The sequence below is a fragment of the Haliotis asinina genome, chromosome 1 (assembly GCF_037392515.1).
Source record: "Haliotis asinina isolate JCU_RB_2024 chromosome 1, JCU_Hal_asi_v2, whole genome shotgun sequence".
In the NCBI taxonomy this organism is placed as follows: Eukaryota; Metazoa; Mollusca; class Gastropoda; order Lepetellida; family Haliotidae; genus Haliotis; species Haliotis asinina.
The window spans coordinates 92,525,253-92,549,997 of record NC_090280.1 but is presented as its reverse complement, the minus strand read 5'-3'; the positions used below and the strand labels follow the sequence as shown (position 1 = coordinate 92,549,997).

General features: G+C 38.6%; 1 protein-coding gene across 6 annotated transcripts in view; it reads left to right on the top strand.

Moving 5' to 3' along the window:
* LOC137255363 (carboxypeptidase D-like) overlaps positions 1-24,745 on the top strand; it is a 78,326-nt gene that overhangs the window by 47,002 nt on the left and 6,579 nt on the right. For 5 of the 6 annotated variants that reach the window (XR_010954523.1, XM_067792837.1, XM_067792825.1 and 2 more), the window contains 7 exons: positions 17,775-17,957; positions 18,220-18,317; positions 19,195-19,367; positions 20,137-20,321; positions 21,446-21,622; positions 22,834-22,986; positions 24,186-24,331. Coding sequence is in view for 5 of the 6 variants with exons in the window: in XM_067792837.1 (XP_067648938.1) it covers positions 17,795-17,957; positions 18,220-18,317; positions 19,195-19,367; positions 20,137-20,321; positions 21,446-21,622; positions 22,834-22,986; positions 24,186-24,331 (1,095 nt within the window). In the remaining variant the exon portion in view is untranslated. Of the gene's footprint in view, positions 1-7,277; positions 7,347-17,774; positions 17,958-18,219; positions 18,318-19,194; positions 19,368-20,136; positions 20,322-21,445; positions 21,623-22,833; positions 22,987-24,185; positions 24,332-24,745 lie in introns of those variants that run through there. The other variant, XM_067792818.1, reaches the window with a different exon arrangement.

Below are 24,745 nucleotides of genomic sequence, written 5' to 3'. Positions count from 1 at the left end.
GTAAACTAGCAGTAAGGGAAAAAAAACAGTAATTACTTGCTTCTAGAATATGCTGTCTCCCTTTCATAATGATTGTATCATGGGCATATTTGATCTAATGCTTTCTTATGCTGAAAACATTAATATTGCACAAACATGCAAGTTCATGAAAACTAAAAAGGAGCTCTACTGAGATGGGAGATTCACAAGCAGCACCTGCGGAAAATCTACACTTACTGTGTTAAGATCTACATTGTAACAGTAAGGGTTGTGCAGAAGCGAAAACAAAATGTTTCATGGACTTTGAGATAGACTGTGGAAGCCTCACCTGTGGAAAACATAGACTTGCTTCATTAAGGCCTACACTACTGCCTAAACGATTATTCCATTTGAATGCATTGAGAACGTGTGTGACACGCATGTGAGTGCAGGTGTGCAGCAGGTGTAAATTGCATGTGAGTCCTGTGTCAGCGAGATGCACTCACGTGTACCATGCGTGTAACACAGGATCTAGGTTCAGTTGAATTTGATGAAAAAGCACAGATGAAAAGCATGGTCAGGGAATTATATGCGAACTAGAAGGCAATTTTGATATTCAGTGGGCTTCACCGTGGTTGTAGTATTAGGTTAGGTTTGTGTTTGTATCCAGGGATCACAGGAACACCATTGTTTTTGGTTTTGATTCTGTTTTGGGTGTTGAAAAGTATTTTCAGGAACTGTTTCCCGAAAAAGTCCTGTTGAGGGTGTATTGTAAGTTACACTGTGCATCTCATAAAATGAAAGTTCACTTAGATAGATGCAAATACTATGATTTCCCCAATGCACTGTTATGTACAAAATATTTTTCTTGGTTGTATTGAAGACGAATATCATTTTCTATTCTTTTGTCCTAATTATAAGACAAGCAGAGAACTGCTTTTACCTAAATATTGTGATAAGAATCCATCATTTATTGGCATCCACAGACACAAAACGTAACTATCAAATATCTGTCAGTGTATTTGAAATGAAACTTGCCAATTTGATATTGTTATAAATGAATGATACACCGGTATGTGCATTGTATGCAATTGTTTATGTCCTAGTAATATGAGTTACCCAAATATTATTATTGGAATCCATTAGTTTGAAAAATTGTATCAATTATTAGCACCTACTGACACAAAACTTGTTAAATCTCTGTCGGATTTGAAAAGAAACTTGCCAGTTTGAAATGGTTGTAAATGAATGACACACCGGTATGTGCTCTGTGCGCAGTTGTTTATGTACCAGTAATACAGGTACCTGATTATCAGAACCCGACCGCTTACAAATGTGTCACTTATTAGCATCCATTGACACAAAACTAGGTAAAAGTCACATGCAACGTAAAACACAACTTTGCAGATTCTGATACCTTTCGGCATGCACCTACCGAAACAAGTCATCAAAAATGCCAATTCAACCTATAAAGTTTAAAATGCAATGAAAAACAATGCAAACATCAACGTTGAAACGATTCACTAATTCTACCACCAGCCCTGGGAGGAGAATTAGGGAATCGTTTCAACGCTGATATTCTACTCGTTACCTAAAAAGCATATTTATCATGATAGGCAGCCTCTGTCACAAAGAAAACTCATTGTATGGTTTATTGACACCTGTATGTCTGCTAATGACGATATACAATGCACAGCTTCAATCATTGACCATGTGCAGTTACATGCCATAAACAGAAGGCGTCTTCCCAAAGTGCCTACAGTCCCAATCTGCCTACAGCTTAAAACAACATGATATGGTCCAGTGGTCAGGACATGTGGTTAATGAGCTAACCTGTTCTACCCCTGACAAAATGGATTTGACCACTTAGTTGCTGAAGGAACCTGCCCGAGTAACGTCCAACAAATTACAAGTTTTTTTTATTGTTCAGAGAATATCATTTATTTTCAAACATGAAAACAATGATAATGCATAATAAACAATGATATAAATAATAATGATGTAGTTTAACAGTTTTCACTGTTTCAGTTTTAACAATGGTCAATAACTGTTACACTGGTAACACTTGATAAGATGTCCTGCAGCATCTGGTTTTGAAGATTACAATACTAACATATTACTTACAACATTGAAAAAGAAACCCTTACTCCAATCAACATACCCGTCATCCATTGATAATTGGGCAGTTCCATTACCTCACAGGGCAAAAAACATTTTCCAAAGTGCCTGCAATATTTTTGTTGGCAGATTGGGATGTAGGCAGATTAGGACTGTAAGTACCATGGGACGTAACAAACAGAAGTGAATTGGCTAAGTGTATCGGCGAATGAGCCAGTCAATGAAAACTTTCATTACACTTAAGTGCACACCTAATGGCTCTGACTGGGTTCGGCCTCCCAGGTCCTTCATCTTGAGCATAGTTTAGACCCAAGTACAAAATATTACACTTTTGATTTGCGATTGTATGATTATAATTTTGTTTATCTGGTTTTTTTTCAAAATCAGCAATGCAAATTATGTTTCATGAGTAAGTGATAATTATGTTTTGATTATTTTTGATTTTTGGTTGCATGTGACCATAAAATTCGTGTCATTGTTTTTGCGGAGAAACGTGCCAATTTGATATGGTTGTAAATGAATGACATACTGGTACTGTGCGCAGTTGTTTTATGTACTAGTACTATGGGTCACGTCGCCCCAAATATAAATATACTTGTCACTTGTTATTTGTCACAATTTAGTTTCTATTTCATTGTGTGTGGATTTGTCTGCTAGGAATTTTAGTTTGTTTTACCAGTTTGGTTATAGGATGATATTATTTCAATCTAATATTATCAAAAAACGGACTTAAATGCTTTGTTTCTCTGCATCTATTCAATGTTGATTCTCTTCACTAAGGCATTCAACACATTAGTGATCCATTCAATATTTTTCTGCAAAACGTGGTAGATATATCAGTGAGAACCTGAAGTGGTGCCTTTTGCTATTTAAATTTTTTTGTGATTTCAAATTTTCTCAGTTTCCATGGAAACATTTCAGAAATGGAGGGATGGGCTTCGTTTCCGGAGCAGAACTCAAAACCCATTCAATATTTTTCTGCAAAACTTGGTAGATATATCAATCAGAACCTATAGTGGTGCCTTTTGCTGTGTACAGGGTCTTGTGATTTATTATTTTCTTGGTTTCCATGGAAACGTTTTGGACTTAGTCTGTAAAGTGAGAGGTGTGTTTCATTTCCGGAGCAGAACTCAAAAACTTCTTAATATCTGTCTCTTTTGCTCTTTGAATAAAATAGGGTATTTAATTGTTGAACTTCATGAATATTTTCATCAGTCATGTTAAATGATTTTGGAAAACTGCATAAAATGGTAAACAGAGGAGATCCAACCTTTTGTTAGTTTAAGAGTCTGTATCAAAATTACCATTTGAAACCAAATGTATGTCATATCCATCTTATTGATAAAAGTACACTGAATTCTGTAAGTAATTATACAGCGGAAAAGTAAAGGAATAGTGAATATTGCCTTCTTCCAGGTGACCACAGGGGCAGGCCTGTTTAGAAAAGATGTGTCTGTCGCACTCATGAGAATGTAAATCGCTGCACCTGATCCTGAGATGCATACGGATTACTTGACAGTGCTTTTTACCAATAATGATATCAAAGAAGAACAAGGCCTCTTTCCACGTAAACATCAGAGTGATTGTTAACAGAGCTTGCTGTACCAATGTTTGATTACATCAGGTATAAAGGATCTAGCATAGAGTGCAGATCTGCAATAGATATGGCTTGCACATACGTTTATTCCTTGAGAACCTGGTTAGGTAAACATGCAGACCTTTGCTTATGTCAATACTTCACTGGTACATATATCACTGAAACAAATACACAAGAACTGGATACAGTTATATATATGTGTGTGTTGTAGGTGTTTATAAACCTTGATCTTGCAGCTACACTTCATTGATTGGTTGGATATCATTGTCTAGAATAATTCATCATCATCTCATACACGACTGTGCGGTGATGTGTATCGGTCTCTACCTTTAGTAGGTAATTACTGAGACCCCATGCTGCTCTTCCCAGCATCAAGGTCAAGGTTGACGCAAGATGATCGAAGCCATCATATCGTAATTATACTCCATTAATACCAATGCATCTACGATTGTACAAACTCACTTAAAGTCGTGTTGTGAATTTACACAAACCTTTCAACCAGGGATAATCTACATCTGGATATAGTCTCCCTGTTTCAACAACAATAAATCCGTATCACTAGAAGTCGAAACAAAGGTCATATATATCTTTGATGGGTCGTCCTTTGGTCAAAAGTTTGTTCCCTTCAAATTGCGTGTGTCATGGGTTGCAATTGCAGACAACTCTACACCACACCACTGTCCTCTACTCAATCTTAAAAGTAACGATGTAGTATAACTATATTATAACAATGTTTGGAGGTGAATTTAACCGCCACAAGATATGGTTAACTATAGCTTTGCCGGTTACTTGTGTTTGCAAACAGTTGACTTGCCTTTGCATGTATTTGCAAACAGCTGACCTGCCTTTGTATGTGTTTGGACAAGGCTGACTTGCAATGTGACATAATGCCACATAATATAGTGAACTATTGACTTGCCGTTGTGTATGTTTGCAAGCAGCTGACTTCTTTTATGTGTTTGGAAATGGTTGACTTGCCTTTGCATGTGCGTGTGAACTGTTAACTTTCCATCCATGTGCAATAGGCGATGCAGGATTCATTTTCCTGAACTCTGAGTATCAACACTTTATATTATTTACTTTTTTAGAAAGGAACTAAGTCTGTTGTATCATCACAAGACTTAAATGTGTCTTTGTCCTTGTGCGCCAGTAACCTAGATAATGAGCATTTATGAAAAAGTTTGTTAAACCTTAAGATTAAAATGTCAACTGAAAAAAGAAAATTTATCTTATGTCTCTACATTCAGTACAAAGATAATATTTTCCCAGGTCACATTACAGAATAAGCCTGTCGGTCATGAAATGACACATGACACCATTTCTTGTTGAGGAACTATTGATGTATGGGAGGAGTGGAGGTGGAAGTTGGGAGGGAGTACAGGGTGTGAGACAGGGGAAGCTGTGTGATTAATGTTTTAGCAAGCAACTGCAGGTTATCAGCTGAGGCTATCACAGGGATAGGATGCTCAGATAACACTCACATTCCCCCATGTGCAGATCATTCTAGGTCTGGATGCTCCCTTGATAAATTGCTGGAGAAATTGCGGAAAATGTTATTTTGAAAAGATCAAATACATGTCAAACATTCAGGTGAACCTCTGGGAGCCATGTAAACATCTAAATAAGAAAATGTTGTTTAGGTAAGCAAGAACATTGTTGTAATGGCAATTGGGAGGAAGTGGTATTTCTGCCTCTTTCTGAGGCAGAGGCCAGTGTATTTGGAGTAGTGAGGTGCCAAAAGTCATTTGGTAGGCCGGATGCCAAGCCCTTTTAAGTGGTGTTTTGAACGTCATACTGCAGAATGTTGATACGTCATCGAGTGTTTTTCTGGTCTGCAGAGGTCTATAATTTAATGTGGAAATTTGTGTTTTCCATTGATATTAGTGACAACTTAGAAAATCTAAAAAGTGTCTCCCTCTAAGCTTATGAGAATGCATTGTCACACAATCTTTGGGAAAAACAGTGTTATGCATTGTTTCCTGTCTCCACACACCCTGAAGGATGTATACAATAGGAGTCATTCTTAAATCTAGAATTTTTTTGCAAGTCTAGATTGCTTCATCTCTAGGCTGAAACTTATGATTGCTTTTGGCTCCATTTAGATTTATTTTGTTTATCTGTAGACATTTCCATATTTCTAAATAAGATAGCTCTGTTTTTGTGACTAAGTTTAGCTAAGGGTACAAAATACCAAACTTCAAAATGAATTTCTAATATCTAAATAAAGATTCAGAAAGATTAAACCTAAATTGGCCAGACCAATGTTATATCTTGTTTTATGGACCCACCGGTTGTAATTTTTGAAAAATAATGTAAAAAACAAATTTTCCATCTAAAAAAAATAAAATGATAATGTTGATGTGATATAAGCGAAATACTCTTGAAATCAGTGTGAAACCTGACCTCACTCAACTTATTTAAGTTTATGTAAACAAACCAAAGGAATTAACATGAAAACTCATGTGGAGTTATGCTTTGACTGGTGATCTTTTAATATTTCGTTTCGTCCTGCCTTTAGGTTTTCTGAGAACAAGTATCTGTAGAACAAGAAATATAATTTGTCTGGCCTAAAAACCCCATAAAAGCAATTCAGGTCACAAACCATCATCGTTCCTGGAAGCCAATAAAATCTGGAATAAAATCTTCCAGTGGAGAAATGCAAGGACATCATGACTGATATCTCCCGTGGAAACCAATATTGGGGGATCAATGTACATATCTACTTCAGATGAAAGTGTCATCCCATTCAGCCCAGGATTGGTCCCAATTCAACCTAGCACACATATGAAAGGTTACGTGCCTGTATGCTCTTATATAAGCCAGACCTCCTGATGCTAATGAATAAATTCAGGCCTTAATCCAGTTAAAGCCAAATATGGTAATGTAAGTCTTTCTGAGTTCTGAAATCATCCTTGGTGTAAGTTTCATTTTTATTTTTATGTTTGTGTAGAGTTTGTATTTTCGAATAGGACAACTTTTCTTCTTGGAATTAATGCTGGTCTGCATGTCAACAGCTGTGAGGCAAGTCGCAGCGTAGCATGTTTGTGAGCGTTAGGCAGCAAGACATATAGAAATTTGTTTCAGGATGTAACATGTTGTTCTTACAAAACAGGATTTCCTGTCAAGGGCACCAGAAGTTATGAGTGTACCAATACATAGCAACAATGGGTGTACAAACTCCTTTTTCAGTCAGTTTCAAATTTATTGCATTTTCCATCAAATGAATAACGATGGATATTATGAGGAAAAGTTTTGGTGTGCTACTAGGGCACTGTGAAAATATTTCATCTATGCATTTCGATATTTATCATTCCATTGCACCCAAATCAAGCACTATTTTGATCACTGCTGTTGATAGTTAGAGAAATATACATCCAATTATAAAACCCCAAAGTTCAAACAGCAACATATATACCCATACAAACATAGCTATGGCACACTCTTGGGCATGGTTTACAGCCTGCAGTCAGAAATGACATGTGTCTGCAACACCTCCTGCACATCCTAGCCAGGATTTTCTGAATGAGAGAGGTACAGTAAGAGTTGTACGCTGAGACTACCTGAGTGTACTCTCCCCACAGTCTCTCACTGTAGTGGCGGGTCCACACGGGGAATCAAGGTGCTGTGAGGGCAAGCTGCGGCCTGGTGGGAAGTGTTGGAAGGCTATCTGTGTGTGAGTAGTCCTTCTGATTAGCTGTATTATATATTGAGTCATGGAATTGTATGGTAGAGCTGAATCTTTGTGTGGGTAGTCTTCTGACTAGATGAATTATAAGCTGAATAATGAAAGTGCGTTGTAGAACTGAATCCGAGATGTGTTGTGCAAGGCAGAATCATAGAAGTGTATTGTAGAACTGAATTATACAAATGAATTGCAAAACTGATGTACAAAGTTGTATTGTAGAACTGAATCATAGAAGTTTAATGTAGAACTCATTGATACAACCTTATTGCAAAACATGATCCGAGAATTGTATTGTAGAACTAATTCTTAGAATTGTATTCTGCAACTGGATAAAAGAATTGAATTCTGTATATAACTGAATCAAAACGCTGTCACTTTAAAGTTTATTATAGAATTTATTGTACCACAAATTAGGTAAATGTCAAGTGTCTCACTGACCACATATCTGTAATACATGCTGGAGACTGTCATAGAAACCAGTTTATTGCTTCATTCCAACGAGACAAATAAATTATTCAACACTGTTTATGGGGCATGGTGGGCGAGCTGGCTAAGGCGCCAGGCTAGTGATCCAGCAAGGTTGAGGTTTCGGGATTGAGCCCACCTGTGACCGGGTGTAAAAACCTTGGAGTCAACTTTGTGTGCAGACTCTTTCAGCGTTGTCACAACCCCTAGTGTACAGTACACAATCCTGTGCACTTAAAAGAACCCACGAATCCGTTGGTATATGACCAGATGGTGGCCACATGAACACGTGCATACACCTAGTTGCGGATACAGCAACGTGCCGTAAACTTGGACAAAGTGCTGTGACTATGTGTCCCAGTCCACCCAGCTGTCAAATGGGTACCTCGTTAGGATGAGAGAGCCACAATAAACTTGGTACGCCTAGTGGCAGCAGGAGTTGTATACTCCCCAGGGAGTTGAGATTGAAATATGATGTGCTGTTGAGACTGACATCCGGTGATCGAGGGAAAATATCTAGCGCCTAGAGAAATTGCCTTGCAGTTTGATTTGTGCGCTATACAAGAACACTTATATAATAATACTGCTGAAAAGTTCTATTCATACATTGTACAGCATTTTTTTAAAATCTGACTTTTTTCATTTCCACAAATTCAGCATAAGAAATTACAAATTGGGGGCAGCGTTTAAACTTTGGGGAACAGGAGGATTCATAAACAAGGTTTAATATAGGTTTACTCTTACAGAAAATTAATAGTTATCACCTGAAAAGCTCTTTAGAAGGACTTTGATATTTTCTTCTTAGAGGACATGTTTATAAACGTCTTTAAGGATCTTTTTGATTCAGTTCCTGTTTGTAGTTTGTGTTGATCAGTGAGGTGTGGATATTTCACAGGCATACCTCCACCACTTACACCCTGCATGCTTTAAGAATTATTCATGAAGAAAATATCAAACTTGGTATTTAACAGACTTCATATAAATCCGACAGGTTTACCAGGAAACAAAATTACTTGTTTATACACGATTATACTGTTCTATGCAGCTTTTATATCATAGCTGATGTTGTGTCATTGAACTTAAAATTAGTCTCATCAGTTTTTTTTGGAATGTGACAGTCAGCTTTATTCCAGTTTTATCATGCAAATCAGTGGTGGATGCTAAGAGCACCACATCAAGTCATCGGGGTCAGCGTGCCAAATAGTTTCCAAGTATTGCTAGCCGGTCAAAGCTACTAGCATATATTATATTTGGGGTTACACTTTCTTGGTAAAGTACAGAATCCCATCCTGGATTCAAACCCACCCCACAGTCAGCCACCTAATCACCAGTACACACAGTCAGCCACCTGCTCAGTCACCATCACTTCCGCTAGTGAAATCCGACATTCACAATGTACACATGAAAGTGTAATCCCAAATATAACATATGTTACATTTGATCACTTTGCAAATGGCATTGTGTAATCACTGGAAGTTACCAGCCCACAAATATTTCACTAGCCCGAATTGTGAATGTTGATATGAGTTTCATCATTAAGTTGCTAATATGATGAATAGTTTATCAGGCCATAACCTTGCATGATTTAAAAGTTTATTATAACTTAACAAGTCAGAGAGACTGACATATTTACAAAATGACCCCATGAAAATTCAGTGGTCAGTCGGACCAGTGACTGTGGATATTAACTGGCTCAACTAGATATTTACTAGCCAGAGGCTAGTGGGCCAGGGTTCTGTTTCGACACTGGTCAGGATCTGTTGTCATGATTCAGCTAAGACTGACACTATCTAGATAGGGAAAGGAATCAGCGTGTTCTCTGATCTTCTGACTGAGGTAATATTGGTGTCAGTGTTTTGAGAGCACTTCAACTGATGGACTGTGTTATAGATGACCCATAAAACTGTCCATTTATTACCTGTAATTGCTATATGATTCCTTAGTGTCACCTCTTACAACTGGAGTGTTGAGGACATTGTTTTACTTACAGCTACATCACATAGAGACTGACCTTTTATGACTTACATTTTTCATTTCTTTTTCTGAAAACCATCAAAATAAAGGTGCTTTTGTACTTCATTTAAATATATCATATATTGAAGTGTTTCAGGTAGTCAGCAGGTGTACAGGTAGTCCAAGGGTATATTTATACATTGTTAAAAATACATGTAATTGTATCCACTGTGTTCATTGGAACATACAGTGTTTTTCAGTAAAGGCAAACATGAGTGATAGACTGCAACTGAAGTTGTTCCCCAGATGTATCTATGAGAATAGTCCATCATTCAAGGATTCCAAAGTAAATCCCTTGGGGAGAATCCTTGGAAGCTGGTTGTCTGTTGCTAGATGTAATTCTCATCTGTTTCTGTGTATGCCTCTTGTGTATAGGTTCTAGTTAAAATCTTTAAAATACTCAAGTTTATTTCAAACTTAAAATGTTTAAATTTACTAAAATGTTTACTTAGTAAGGCAAGTCAAATCTTGTTTCTGTTCCAGGTCCTACATTGACTTTAAAAACATGATATTTATTAACTTTCAGTAAGAAGTTAAGCTTTTGTATCGGTTTGTGGTAAATCTGATTCATGTCAAGCTTGAAGATATTTTGTGTGAATATTGGCTATGTAAATGTGGCCAACTTGTTTGGGCAGAAGAGTAAGTGAGTATGGTTTTATGTTTCTTTTAGCAATATTCCAGCAATATCATGGCAGTGGACACCAGAAATGGGCTTCACACATTGTATCCATGTGGAGAATTGAACCTGGGTCATCAGCGTGATGAGCAAACACTGTAACCACTAGGCTACCCCTCTGATCCTTTGGACAGAAGACATTGCCATACATTCATTCATGGTATATATCTTCTAGGCAATAAGGAGTTTTGATTCCCCAATGACTTGTACAAATAGAGTTCAGTACTTTATAGATTTCACAAATAGTTGTGGTCTTCCAGTGTCTGGAGTTGGAAACAAGCAATTCTCACGGTGATCACATTAGACATGGTTCAGTTTTCCACATGGGTACAGTTGGAGAACCCTAGGGTTGTTCTGACAATTATTGAAGAAGATTTGGATAGAAGCAGCATACATCCATATTTACATCACTTCTTGTTATCCCCTGCAAATGGTTTTGTAGGCCAGATTCAACTTTACTGGAACAGAACTTTTAAAAGCATTCAACATTTCTTCACCAAACTTGGTACATAGAAAGATCTGATCTTGTAATGGTGCTGTTTGGTAGTTTTTGATTTCTGAATAAAATGTCTTTTTGCATTCCATGGCAAGAGGTTTGATGACTTTGACTGAAGTAGGTGGTGGTCTTTCTGGAGCAGAAGTCTGAAACCGTTTAATATTTCTTCACCAAACTTGGCACATAGGTAAATCTGGTGGTGTACTCGTGCCTTGGGTGGTTTTGGTATTCTGAAAAAAAATATTGTTTTGCATTTCCATGGTAAGAACTTTGACTTGAACTGAATTTAGCGGTAGTGGTCCTTTTTGGTGCCGAACTTTAAATGTTTTTACCTTCAATGCTTTCGTTCCACTTTCAGCATGCACACCAAAACATTTCGCATAATGCTAACTAGTAGACATATTCATGAAGAGTGTTTTGCCATTGTGGGGGATATTGATGACTTTGTCTTCTTTAGGGTTGTGTAGCTGGAATATTTGGAATGAATATTTGTGAAATGTTTGTATACTGAGGGGAAAGTTCTGTTCTCAAATTACACTATAATTAGCTCAGCAATTGTGCCCACTATTGTACAAAGTTCCTGTCTCCTGTAGGAGAACTGTCTGAAATCCATTTCTAACAACTCTCAGCAGCAGGTAAGAAGTTATTTTTCCCAAGTGGCAGAAAATTATGTGTCAAGAGAAGAATGGTTGTTGTTTTTTTATTTTGTGTATGTGTTTTTTTACTATTAGAATGTTGCTGTATGGCTAGTCAGAATTCTGTTCAGTGTGCCATTGTTCCACATTAATGCCTGACAAAGCTTATGTGTTTTCATATGCTTAACTTGCAGACAAAGTTAGGGACTGTGCATGTGTACATGTGTGACATCGAATCTCTCTCACCAAATATATTGTTGGCTTCATTTTGTTGTGGGTGATGATAGGTACAAGTGGGTTGTACGTGGCTTCAGTTTTGTAAACTTACATGAGAGCCAAAGAAACTTTTTGTTCAATTTTTAACAAACCATTTCATAATTTGTATGTGGGTATGAACCTTTGATGGAAGTGATTCCCAGGGAGAATTACTATTTGGAAGATTTAGAGACAGGTTCCAGTGTGGAATGGTAAGTGAGGAGTCTGTGAAGGCGTTATTGTTGATACATTTGTTTATGAGAATTGATTTCTAAGTTTTGCAGTTTTTGAAGGTAGTGTTCACATAATGTGTGAATCCACCATTTTAGAGGTGATCACTAACATCATTTGTTAGTCCAATGAATTGTGAACGTTTTCATATGCTATTGATATTTTCATATGCTATCACATGTGAAATGTGTGTCCTGAGAAATTTTGGCAGCATATGTCGCCCTTATTCACAACACAGGTTTAGTCAGCATGAATGTATTTCCATTTCTCATCATCATCATCATCATCATCACCATCATCATCATCATCATCACCATCATCGTCACCACCACCACCATCATCATCATCATCATCATCATCATCATCGTCACCACCGCCATCATCATCATCATCATCATCATCATCATCATCATCATCATCATCACCGTCACCATCATCATCATCATCATAATCAAATGACTATGATGCAGAGGACGGGGATGATGATGATGATGAAGATGAGGAGGAGGAGAACATTTAACAATGTGAATTACATTTTTACTTTGGCAAAATGTTTTAACCAAGCTGACATTTACAATCATGTTAAGCAAGACATATGGTAATGGAACAATACAAAATCACCAGCTCACTGAAGCACTACAACAGGTATTATGTTGTTATTACGCAGGGATTGGTGCACCACCTGTTGTCATGGTGGAGGTGTGCTTCACAGCGTTCACACTTTCGACATCGGTACAACAGACATTTCATCGGGTGGAAAGTTTGTGAGGAAAGCAGACATTATTTACTGCCTGTTGTCATTATTGTCATTATTGTGACTGTCATGTCATTTACTCACTCACTCACTGCCCGAGGGCTGCGTGGTGGTTATGGTGTTGGCTGTGCTTATAGATTGGTTGGTTTTGTGTACATTGAGCTTGTTTGGTGTCCCTTACCACAATACAGCCATGAAGCTGAGAAAATATTCCAGCTATATGACAGCGATCTGTAAATAGCCTAGTCTGGTGCAGACAATTCAGTGATCAACATCATGAGCATCAGTCTACTCATCTGGGATGCGACAACATGTGTCAACCAAGTCTGCTTTCATTCAACCGTTTTCATAATAAAAGGTTTTGTGTATTTTTGTTTGTGCCTAAAAGTTATTGGTTTGAAAATCAGTTGCTCATAAGTATAAGTCACTTTTCTGTGTAGAGTTGTGTCCCATCAGTATGCCAGGAACTGATGATCATGAGTTTGAATCCTGGTCATATTTCTGATTATGTTCCAGAGTGGTAAATATCCGAGATGTCGTGGTATCATTCCTGACATTAAGCGTTTGTTTGAAAACCCACGTATCATTCCCCACATGGGTTTAAAGGTCTCTTGCAATGTAAAACGCAACTTTGCAGATTCTGATACCTTTCGGGAAGGAAATAACTGAAACAAATCATCAAAAATGTCAATTCAGCCCAAGAAATTGAAAAAAATGCCAGCAAAATGGGAATTCAAACGATTCTCTAATTTTCCCCCAGTGCTAGGGGAAGAAGAGGTTTCAACAGCTGTGCTGTACTACACCCATAACGCGTGTGCACAGAATAGGTTCGCAGAGCTTGAAACAGTATGCCTGCCCGGAGTATGCATGAGGTCATGAGCAGTAGTCTAATCTTGGTTGTGTACACAAAGAAGCAAATAATCTACTCGTTACATAAAAAAACTTGTTGATTGTGGTAAGCAGCCTCTGTCACAGAGAAAGCTCAATGTCTGGTTTATTGACACCTATATGTTTGCCTGCCTCTCTGCTAACGACAATATGCCATTTGAACGTAACACACAATTTGAACTTAACACCTATCAGGCTATACGCCACAAACAAAATATATTGATATATGACTCGTACACCCGAGTCCTGTCTCTGCCACATTATGTAATTAGGCAGGTATGATACTTGTACACATGACATGTTTTTATGTCTATGGGCGGCAAACAAACTACATCCATTTTTCTCGGATGACTGGATCTGACGGAAAATGGTGCAAACTCTTCTCAATTTCAAGTCATGCTTTTTCCTTGGACGAATGACAGTTTCCAGCCACGCAGTAGTTCACCATCTCTACTGATTTTTGATTGGATCGAACGCAAATTCAGAGAAAATGTATTTACAAAACCCAACCCTCTATATACATTCTTTATGGATAACAACTTCTTCTTGTGTATATGATCTTGTTTGACAACGATATATGAATCCATACCGAAATGACGCATCAAATACAATAAAAGAAGTTGCTATCCATAAAGAATCTTACTTTCTTGTGACTCGCCATACTTCTAAAATGCTCATCAAACAGATCATCTTTCTGTACACACAGTGAGTCCTCAGGGTATCAGCAAATGAACCTGCCAATCGGAAGCTGTTGTTACACTTTAGAAGTTTCGATCTCCTGAGGGTTTTCTTTCGAGGGAAGAAAACCCAAGCACAAAATATTGCACATTTGAATCGCAATTGTACGCTTATAATTTTGTTTATTTGTTTTTTTTACAAGCAGCAACATAAGTTATCACATCGTGTCGAGGGAAATACAGGGTTTTATCAGGCTGATAAAACCCAGTATTTCCCTCGATACTCCGGCTCGGGGAATACAACCTTACTCGGGACTGATAAAACCCTGTATTTCCCTCGACACTCCGGCTGGGGGAATAAAACCTTACTCTGGACTGATAAAACCCCATATTTCCCTCGACAGGATGTGATAATGCATTTATCTAGCTGAATGCTTTCACTAAATCAAAACAAAACAACACACATCGAATCTACTTGCTGCCATGTTGACACCAGCTGATCGTTTGACCTCAGTGCACCACACGTTACGAAAGGCTTGTCGATGCACACTTTTCTCACATCGCGTCGCCACCGAGGCGTAGCGGGATGATATGACTTTCGCAGCAGGAGTATACGACTTTTATACTCCGGCTGGCGGATCGTGATGGAGGTACATGGTATTTTATCAGAGTCACGTGGACCAATCAAAACTCAACATTCTTACATGAAGCTAGATAATGTATATTATATGTCATGAATAATTGATAATTGTATTTTAATTATGTTTGATTTTTTGGTTGCAAGTGACCTTTAATGTGTGAAACCCATTTCTGGTGTCCCCCCACTATGATATTGTTGGAATATTGCTAAAAGTGGCATAAAACTCACTCCTTATACTGTGGTATTTCTTCTAGACGTGGAACAATGTTTGTTTACCACAAACAGGAATGACAACTGCAGTGTGTTGCCCACTGTAAATGCCTGTGAGTGTGTAGAGAATTACTACACCCATGTGTTAGTGCTCAGTGTTGTTGACACCCACAGGCTGGCTGCAGGAGACTTGGGTCCCACTTGCTGGGCAAATATTTATGCATTACTTTCTTCTTCAACAAGGTGTTATTTTAAGGAATAAAAAGAAAATGTACTGCAGTGCATTATGTAACTTTTGTTTCTCGGCAAGTCGTAGTAATGTTTCCATCAAGTTTCTGAACAAAAGGTTCTTGATGTTCTATTGCAGGAAATAATAATGATATTTTAGTTTGATGCTGTTGTACAGGAGCTCAAAGACATGTTTGTCTAAGACTTTATGCAAAAGAATTATTGCAGAACTAAGTCCTGTTTACTTTAGACCATTTAGTTTTGTTTTAAGAGTTACATCCCTTTGATGTGCTGGGATCCAATATGTGAATCCAAGTGTATAATCCCAGTGTATGAAATAGCGTCTGCCTGGCGGCCCACTGCTTGCTAATTACATGGTGGGCTTACAACTTTATTTTATAGCCAGCCCTGTGCGCCAATACATTTTCCAAGGGTATGTATTTAACGATGTCATTGTCTACGTGAAATATTTCAGAAATAATTTACAATTGTGGTAACTAGATGATGTCCTGTATAGTTCATGATCGGTCAAACTGTAACTTCCACACATCAACCTACTCATTTATCTAACACTAAATGTGACTGGCTTAGAGAATGCTTTCAGCCAATGAATAATGTCATTTTATTCTGATGGCAGTGACACTTAAACAATTAACAGTGACCACTAGATCATGCTTTTGTTAAATTTGCTTTTGCACATGATCAAGTTTCCCTCTCTACAAGTCATTCATTAATTACTTTATTTCAACACCATATCTCAGTTTCCCATATTTAATACAGGGCTGGTTACATGTTAACGGGGTCCGCAACATTTTTCAGTTATCAGCCCTGTTGGCTTCCTGTTTTCTTGTTGGAGTTTCATACACTGATAACCCTTGTTAGCACCACATCCATAGTTTTCATCCAATATTATACTGACATTCTGAACAGAAATACCTTTGGAAACAACATTATTCTTACTGTTTGTGACGATTATTTTTATTGATGTTCTTCTAAACCCCAGATAAAAGTCACCTTGTTTGACTTAAGTATGAAATGAGTGAATGTTATACAACTCAACTGCTGTATTGCTCATATAGACTGATTATGGTCTGTTCAGGCACAATGAATAAAGCCCAGTCCTTGTTTCCATAATATTGATAGTCAATGTCAGGAATCTGGAATTAAGTATGGACCAAGCTCTATCATTCTGTTATGTGTGGAGAATATTACAGTGGTATAAACACTACTCCGGAGAATATTGCAGTGGTATAAACCTTACTCTGGAGAATATTACAGTGGTGTAAACCTTACTCTGGAGAATATTACAGTGGTATAAACCTTTCTCCGAAGAACATTCCAGTGGTATAAACCTTACTCCGGAGAATATTGCAGTGGTATAAACCTTACTCTGGAGAATATTACAGTGGTATAAACCTTACTCACTGTAAAGTCCATAGGTGCAGGTACAGTTATTTATGTTTCTATGTTTAGACCTTTTCCCTTCTATTTAAATGATTTTTACAAATTGTTCCTTTGCTAGCATATTTTCTGAACATATCTGTATTGATGTGATATCACATAAATGCATTTATCACATTTATTGAAGATGAAGTCATTTGTCTGCGACACCACAAATGATTTTATGTGATGTTACTCATACAATAGCTTCTCAAGGCTGATGTCTTTGCCAGAGATCAAGAAATATTTGATTCTAAAATAAATGATGGTGATGTGATGTTACTCATACAATAGCTTCTCAAGGCTGATGTCTTTGCCGGAGATCAAGAAATATTTGATTCTAAAATAAATGATGGTTAATATAGAGATTAGACAACTACTTAAAATTATAGATCTGCCCCTCATGAAATAATGTTGGACATCCAGGAGCTTGGAACTTATTCAATGATTCCAGGCATGTATCGTGCCAATGTTTTCGTGTAAGTCCGATAGGTTGCAAAGCTTTAGATAATGTGGAGGGTTTGCCCAGTCTTTTTAGCAACAACAATCTGATAGGCTTTCCAGGCATGTATCGTGCTAATGTTTTCATGTAAGTCCAATAGGTTGCAATCTGAAAGGCTTTCCTAGGTAGCTATGCCCCTGGATTCCTACAAGAAGATGGTTTGCAAGTCCTGGTACAGTTGAAGCTGCCTAAAATTCAGTCACAATGAGTGCTGGGTTAAACAGCTTCCACTGTATTAACTCTTCAAAAAACATTTATCAAATACTGTTTCTCACAGTATCACCATTGCTATTTTCTCTGTTTCAGGGGGAAAATTTTATTTGAGAATGAAAGTACATCTGACCTTGACCTTGGTGGTCTACCTCATGGGTGTCAATGGCCTTGACTTTGGGTACCATGATCAGGCGGCAGTAGAAACATTCCTGAAAAACATATCCACAACCTACCCCAGTATAACCCATGTGTACAGTGTTGGGAATAGTACAGAAGGTATGTATATCACAGTCTTCCCTGGTATAACTCATGTGTACAGTGTCGAGAAAAGTATGGGTGGTATGTATATCACAGTATACACAGATATAACCCCTGTGTACAGTGTAAGGAATATGGGGACTGCATATATCACAATCTTTTCAGAAACAATGAGGATGTTTGAATGATATATTGGTTCACTTCTCAACATCATTGCTATCAATGTATGTAGATATACTGAATGTTTCTCTTTTAAGTTTATATTTATTGTGTGTCACAGGGGCAGAGATGTGGGTTATTGCCATCGGTGAGAGTCCAAGGAACCAGGCCCTGCTTCGCCCCAATGTGAAATATGTCGCCAACATGCATGGAAATGAGGTAACTTTGCATCCAGAATTCCAGTAACTGAGTTAGATATGATCCCTAGCAAATTCTGTCAGTGATTAGAGGCAGTTTGGTTGATTACATGGTGAGGCGATTGATTGTTTTATAGCATATGAATGGTATCGATCCATACTAATACTAACAGTCTCTACAGACTTCGCCACTGAACAAATAAATAAAAGTCTCTGACAGTATCACAGCACAGTGCTTCACAGCAAATTATTCTGTGATGTCTTAATGGTAATGCGGGAGAGGTATGAAATCATTCAGAATGTGCCTTGGAGATACTCAAACAGTGTTATTTTCATGTTGCAGTGTTTCAGTATAATATTGTAGGAAAATAGGAAGTGTTTCCAATCTAAGACCGTGACAAACCATTTAGATCATACCAGGGAATCTGACCCTTAGCCTTTCACATCTAAGAGACGTTACTCATAGCAAGCACCTTGCCTTGGATGCATCTTATCATCTGGATATAGACTGTTTCAACTTTATGTTGACCGTGTTGGTCTGACTTGGATGAAGGTGAGGTGAAATGGTAGAGATCACTGAGATACCATACCTCAGATAAGCATGAATACCAAACTCAGACTCATTATACTGACTCCAAGCTGACCAGTCCATGTTGTACACAATAATGCAGAACACAAGGCAGGGACCTACTTGTACCATAGTTTAATGTCTTTGAAAAGACATGTCCGGGGATTGGGTCCACGACCTTCTGTTCTCTGGGCAGACACTCTACCCACTACACCATGGAGGCTTCCAAATAACCAGATTTGGAGTAACTTTGACTTCAGAGTATAGTAAAGTTGGATTGTAGAGCTTAAACTGTTCTTTGTGTAGCAGAACCATTTCTTAATGTGTCCAGGTTTCTGGTCGAGAGATGGTGCTGCATCTGGTAGAGTACTTTGTTACAAACTACAACCACAATGACACCATCACCAACTTCCTGAACACCACCACCGTCCACCTCATGCCCACCATGAACCCAGATGGCTTTGCAGAGTCCTTTGAGGGCAACTGTACAGGTGTGATTGGCAGGTAACTCTTTGATAATCTCAATCCCCTGTTCTTACTGATGATAAACCTTATAGGTACCTCAGTTGTAACAGAGCCCTAGGACAGGGATTGTTGTAAATGACAAGATCAGGTGATAGAAATCATGACCTTTAACAAACTGTGACCAATTCCTCAGTACAATCATAGCTCTAAGATGTTCGTAACTCCCATGCTTTAACATAGACTTACAACTGTCGTATTACTACGATCGTTTTGAGGAATGGGGCCCTGTTCATTACTTCTATTCACCTGAAACTTGCTGCTGATAAATATTAACAGAACTGCAGTGTTTGTTGTAGATGATAAGATCAGGTTATGGAAATCATGACTCTGATCATTACACTCATTTGTATGTTACTGATGACGGACCTTATAGGTACCTTGGTTTTAACAGAACCCCAGGACAGTGTTTGTTGCCTAAGTACCTCCCGTTCTCTTACTGATAATTTGATATTTCATGTAATAACAAAATAGCAATAGAAGTAATAGTCAGGGGTTCTTCAACTTTCTTAGTTCTTCAACCATTTTGAGTGGTATATTTCACTCCAAAAAACTTTGATACCATGGTCAATGTCACACCTTGAATGTTGACATTGTGTTTAAATTCTATAATATCACAACTTGAATGTCAAGATTCTGTGGCCACAGAACCCTGAAGTGTGGACATCATTATGTTTACTCTTTGTGAAATCATTTGCAGTAGTCCCAAGATAAAACCATACTATAACAATCTTTTACTCTCTTTTTCAAGGTATAACAAGAATGGATATGACTTGAATCGGAACTTCCCAGACTACTTTGCAACAAACCCAGATCCCATTCAAAAGGAGACAATGAACATAATGAAGTGGATTGAGGATATACCATTTGTGCTGTCTTCAAACTTCCATGGAGGTGTTGAGGTTGTGAACTATCCTTGGGACAGCTACCCTGATGGTAAGTGGGCCTCTATTTTTGATACAGCTACCCTGATGGTAAGTGGGCCTCTATTTTTGATACAGCTACCTTAATGGTAGGTGGCCCTCTCTTTTTGATACAGCTACCCTAATGGTAGGTGGACCTCTGTTTTTGATACAGCTACCCTGATGGTAGGTGGACCTCTATTTTTGATACAGCTACCTTAATGGTAGGTGGGCCTCTATTTTTGATACAGCTACCTTAATGGTAGGTGGCCCTCTCTTTTTGATACAGCTACCCAGATGGTAGGTGGTTCTTTATTTCTTATGCAGCTACATGATGGTAGGTGGGCCACTGTTTTTAGTACAGCTTTCCTGATGTTAATGGCCCACTGTTTCAGGTACCAGTGGTTCCCCAGGATTTGAAAATGGCAGGGCAACAGAATTTCAAAAAGGGCACCCATGTTACAAAAGTGCATGCAATGACAAGTCATTCATGCATATGTGTCGCACAGGCTAGACCATGAACAGAAGGGCAGCACCTTAGATAAAGAGCATACACAGTGGAAACCTGATAAATAAACTTTCAAGGGACTCGTCAAAATTGTTTACTTACTTGTTTTTAACTTATCCAAACTTATCAATATCTGTAACAGAGTAAGGGACAAGATTTGTAAGTAATATAACATGTTTTATTGCACCGGTCTACTCACTGATACTCCCAAGCTACATATAACAATGAACAACTAATCAGGGCTGGCCTCCAGTGTATTGTAAACTGCTTACGCCAGAATAAGCTGTAAGTGGGATGCTTATTTACCTGGTGACTGACACATGTCCCTCATGTTGGATTATGTGATGATCGCTAATTTAGTTATCAGGTCTTGTTTAGTCAGTAATTTACTTCCAGGGACCATGTAAAACGTTTACTTAAGCGCTATTGTTTACTTATCCAATTTTAGTTAACAGGACTCAAATAGTGATGATTAATGAAGAAGTTTGCGGGGACAAAAGAACAGTGTTTACTTATCCGATATGTTTAGTTAAGCAGTTTTCACTTAGGCTGTTTCCACTGTATTTTGAATGTTGCATTTAGCCTTGTCTAATTTCAGTGCCACTGACCTTTAGCAATCACTACATCACTGAAGCATTTTCATGTTCCAGCTGGTAACATTGCCAAATATTCGAAGAGTCCTGACGATGACGTTTTTGTCCACATCTCCAAGGTTTACTCCTACTCTCATGGCACCATGTACAGAGGTCTGCCATGTTACAACATCACTGGGGAGGAGGGGTTCGAAGACGGCATCACTAATGGAGCGGCTTGGTACCCCGTCACTGGTAAGGGGTGAATGGGTGGGGTACCCTGTGACAGGGAGGGGTAGGACTGGGATTGTACCATGTCACAGGTAAGGGGGACAGTGGGATAGTACTTGTTCACAATAAAGTGGGGCAGGGGGTTGGTACGTATCACAGGTAAGGAATGAAGGTGATTATACCATGTGACAAGAAGCAGGGACCTGATACCTGGTCACAAGTGAGGGGAAAGTGTGATTATACTATATCACAGGACAGGGAAACAGTGGGTGGTACCCTGTCACGTGTAAGGGGGCTGTGGAGAGGTTCCCTGTCACATGTAATGGGGCAGTGGGGTGGTTCCCTGTTACATGTAAGGGGACAGTGGGGAGGTTCCCTGTTACATGTAAGGGGGCAGTGGGGAGGTTCCCTGTTACATGTAAGGGGGCAGTGGGGAGGTTCCCTGTTACATGTAATGGGGCTGTGTGGAGGTTCCCTGTTACATGTAAAGGGGCAGTGGGGAGGTTTTCTGTCACATGTAAGGGGGCAGTGGGGAGGTTCCATGTCACAGGTAATGAGGCAGTGGGGAGGTTGTCTGTCACAGGTAATGGGGCAGTGGGGAGGTTCCCTCTAACGGATATCAGGGTTGTGGCGTTACCTGGTATCTAGTCAAGGATATGGTTCAACCAGAATGGGATTCCTTTCAAACTGTATTTGAACTGTTACATTTTAAAATTAAAAAAAATCACACTTATCTGTTGTCAGAGTTCAAAAATGAAAATTTTCCAATTTCAAAATAAGTACCCTTAGCAGGATTCTTATGATAATGGGTTTGAATCCTTGTTTCACCTCAATTCTCACCCTAGGTTTCCACATGCAAGTCCAGACCAGTATTACTTGATTTACAAATCCACTTGTGATATTTTTCAAGATTAGAAGAAAAAAGAATTCATTTTCCCTTCTCAAAAAAACCCAAATCCCGAATGTATGTATTGGCCAAAATGTAAACTAACAAGAAATCTTTTTTAAGATAGGTTTTGCCCTATATACACTTCGTGCATCTTCAAAAGTAAAATAATTTTAGTATTTAGAGGGAATATTACTTTGACTGATGATATTTTTTTTGCTCCTACCTTTTAGTTTTCAGAGCACAAAAATCCATAAATCATGAAGTAAAATTGGTCTGGTCTAAGTACTTAATGTATGGGACCTCCGTCTTTTGTGTTTTCCTCACACAATGAGTTGATTGTTGCTAGGAGGGATGCAGGACTACAACTATGTACGTGCCAGCTGTATGGAGGTCCTGGTGGAGATGACCTGCTGCAAGTATCCAATGGCCAGTGAGCTGCCCAACATCTGGAGGGACAACAAGGACGCGCTTATCAACTTCCTCATGCTGGTCCACATGGGTGAGTGAGTGAAAAATGGACAGGTTGGTTAGTGGGTGGTTGTGTATTGAGTGAGTGAGGGATGGGTGGGTTGGTGAGTGGGTGGTTGCATAGTGAGTTAGGGATGGGTGGGTTGGTGAGTGGGTAGGTGGTTGTGTAGTGAGTGAGTGAGAGATGGGTGGGTTGGTGAGTGGGTGAAAGATGGGTGGGTTGGTGAGTTGTTGGTTGTGTAGTGAGTGAGTAAGGGATGGGTGGGTTGGTGAGTGGGTGGTTGAGGATGGTTGGGTTTTGCAGGGTGAGTGAGTGGATTTGGGGAGAGTGAGTGATACTTGAATTGAAGAGTGAGTGAGTATTATTAGAAGGGAGGAAGTGAGGGATTTATTTTGTACATGACATTTGCAGTCTATACCAACATTACTGGGTCTAATTTCTGGATTTTAAGGTCCAGAGGCCATTATTTTACAGACTGTCTGTTTTTTCTACAAGCCCTGAGAACATGTGCATGTGGAAAACGATACGCATCAGTCTAATCAAAATCAGACTTTAGACTTTTGAGAATGACCTTTTGAGAACTTGGTCGAACGAATGATATGACTTAAAAGACGCTAATATTCACCCAGCACATAGCAGCTTTCTCTTGACAGTAGTTTTATGCTGATTACTTACATTCATGAACTCTCCTTTGAGAAGTATGAATTCAAAATTTGAAAAACTGAACAAAACTAAATTCAGGGTAATGTCTAATAGATTTCCAAGATTGTATAGCAAACTCTCTTCTGTTGTTTCGCTAAAGCAAGAGCAGGTTGGTCATTTACGGGAATGAATATACTGTCATCTAAAATACCCTTTGTTAATTATTTTGATCAGGAGATACATTGCAGCTGTCACATTTTTTACCCAGTAATTGATGATGAGGGCCTCGTTTCACAAAACAGTAAGGTAACCTTAGTGCAGTGTTAACGATTGGTAGATCAGGGTAACCAGAGTAAAGTATGTTTTTATTCTGTAAAGATGTGGTCAGATTAAAGACACTCTGACCTGAAAAACTGTTCCTTAAGTGGAAGGGAGAGTTCAGGTCTGAGTTTTATTGGGGTGAATATAAGAAAGGTCAGGGTAGACAGACATCTTAGACAAGTTTAGACTACTGCTACAGAAGAACCTCTTTTAGTGAGGATATGTAGGAAACAGGAATCTCACTCTGAGACCTTGACCTGTTGCAGGGGTGAAAGGGTTGGTGACAGACAGCAACAATAATGCTATTAGAGGTGCCATGCTTACAGTGAAGGACAGGGAAGAGATTGTGTTCAAAACAACCAGTCGTGGAGAATACTGGAGAATGTTGATGCCTGGAACTTACACATTAGAGGTAAGGTGTTGGTGAGCAGCTGCCAAAACGGGAGAATGTTGATATTCGAAACATGCATGTTAATGGTAGGATGTTGGTGACAAGCTGCCAAAACAGATGTTTTGTCAGATGATCGTATTTTTGTGGAACATGAGAGGAGCGGAAGGGGAGGTCAGTGACGGATTGGGATGCAGCTAATAAAACTATAAGAATGTATGTTCTCTGACATTTACATTCTTTCTTCTGACACAAGATTTGAAGTCATTCCGTATGTAGAGTGCAGGCAGTGGGTTTAGTTTCAGAAATTGTGACTAATACAATTTTTAAATTATTTTTTTACATTCTTGATGGAAACTTATCTGCAAAACATACTGCAAAGGTCAATAGTTAAATTCCTTGAAATTACTTGCAACTACTGATTACAATATGTAGATG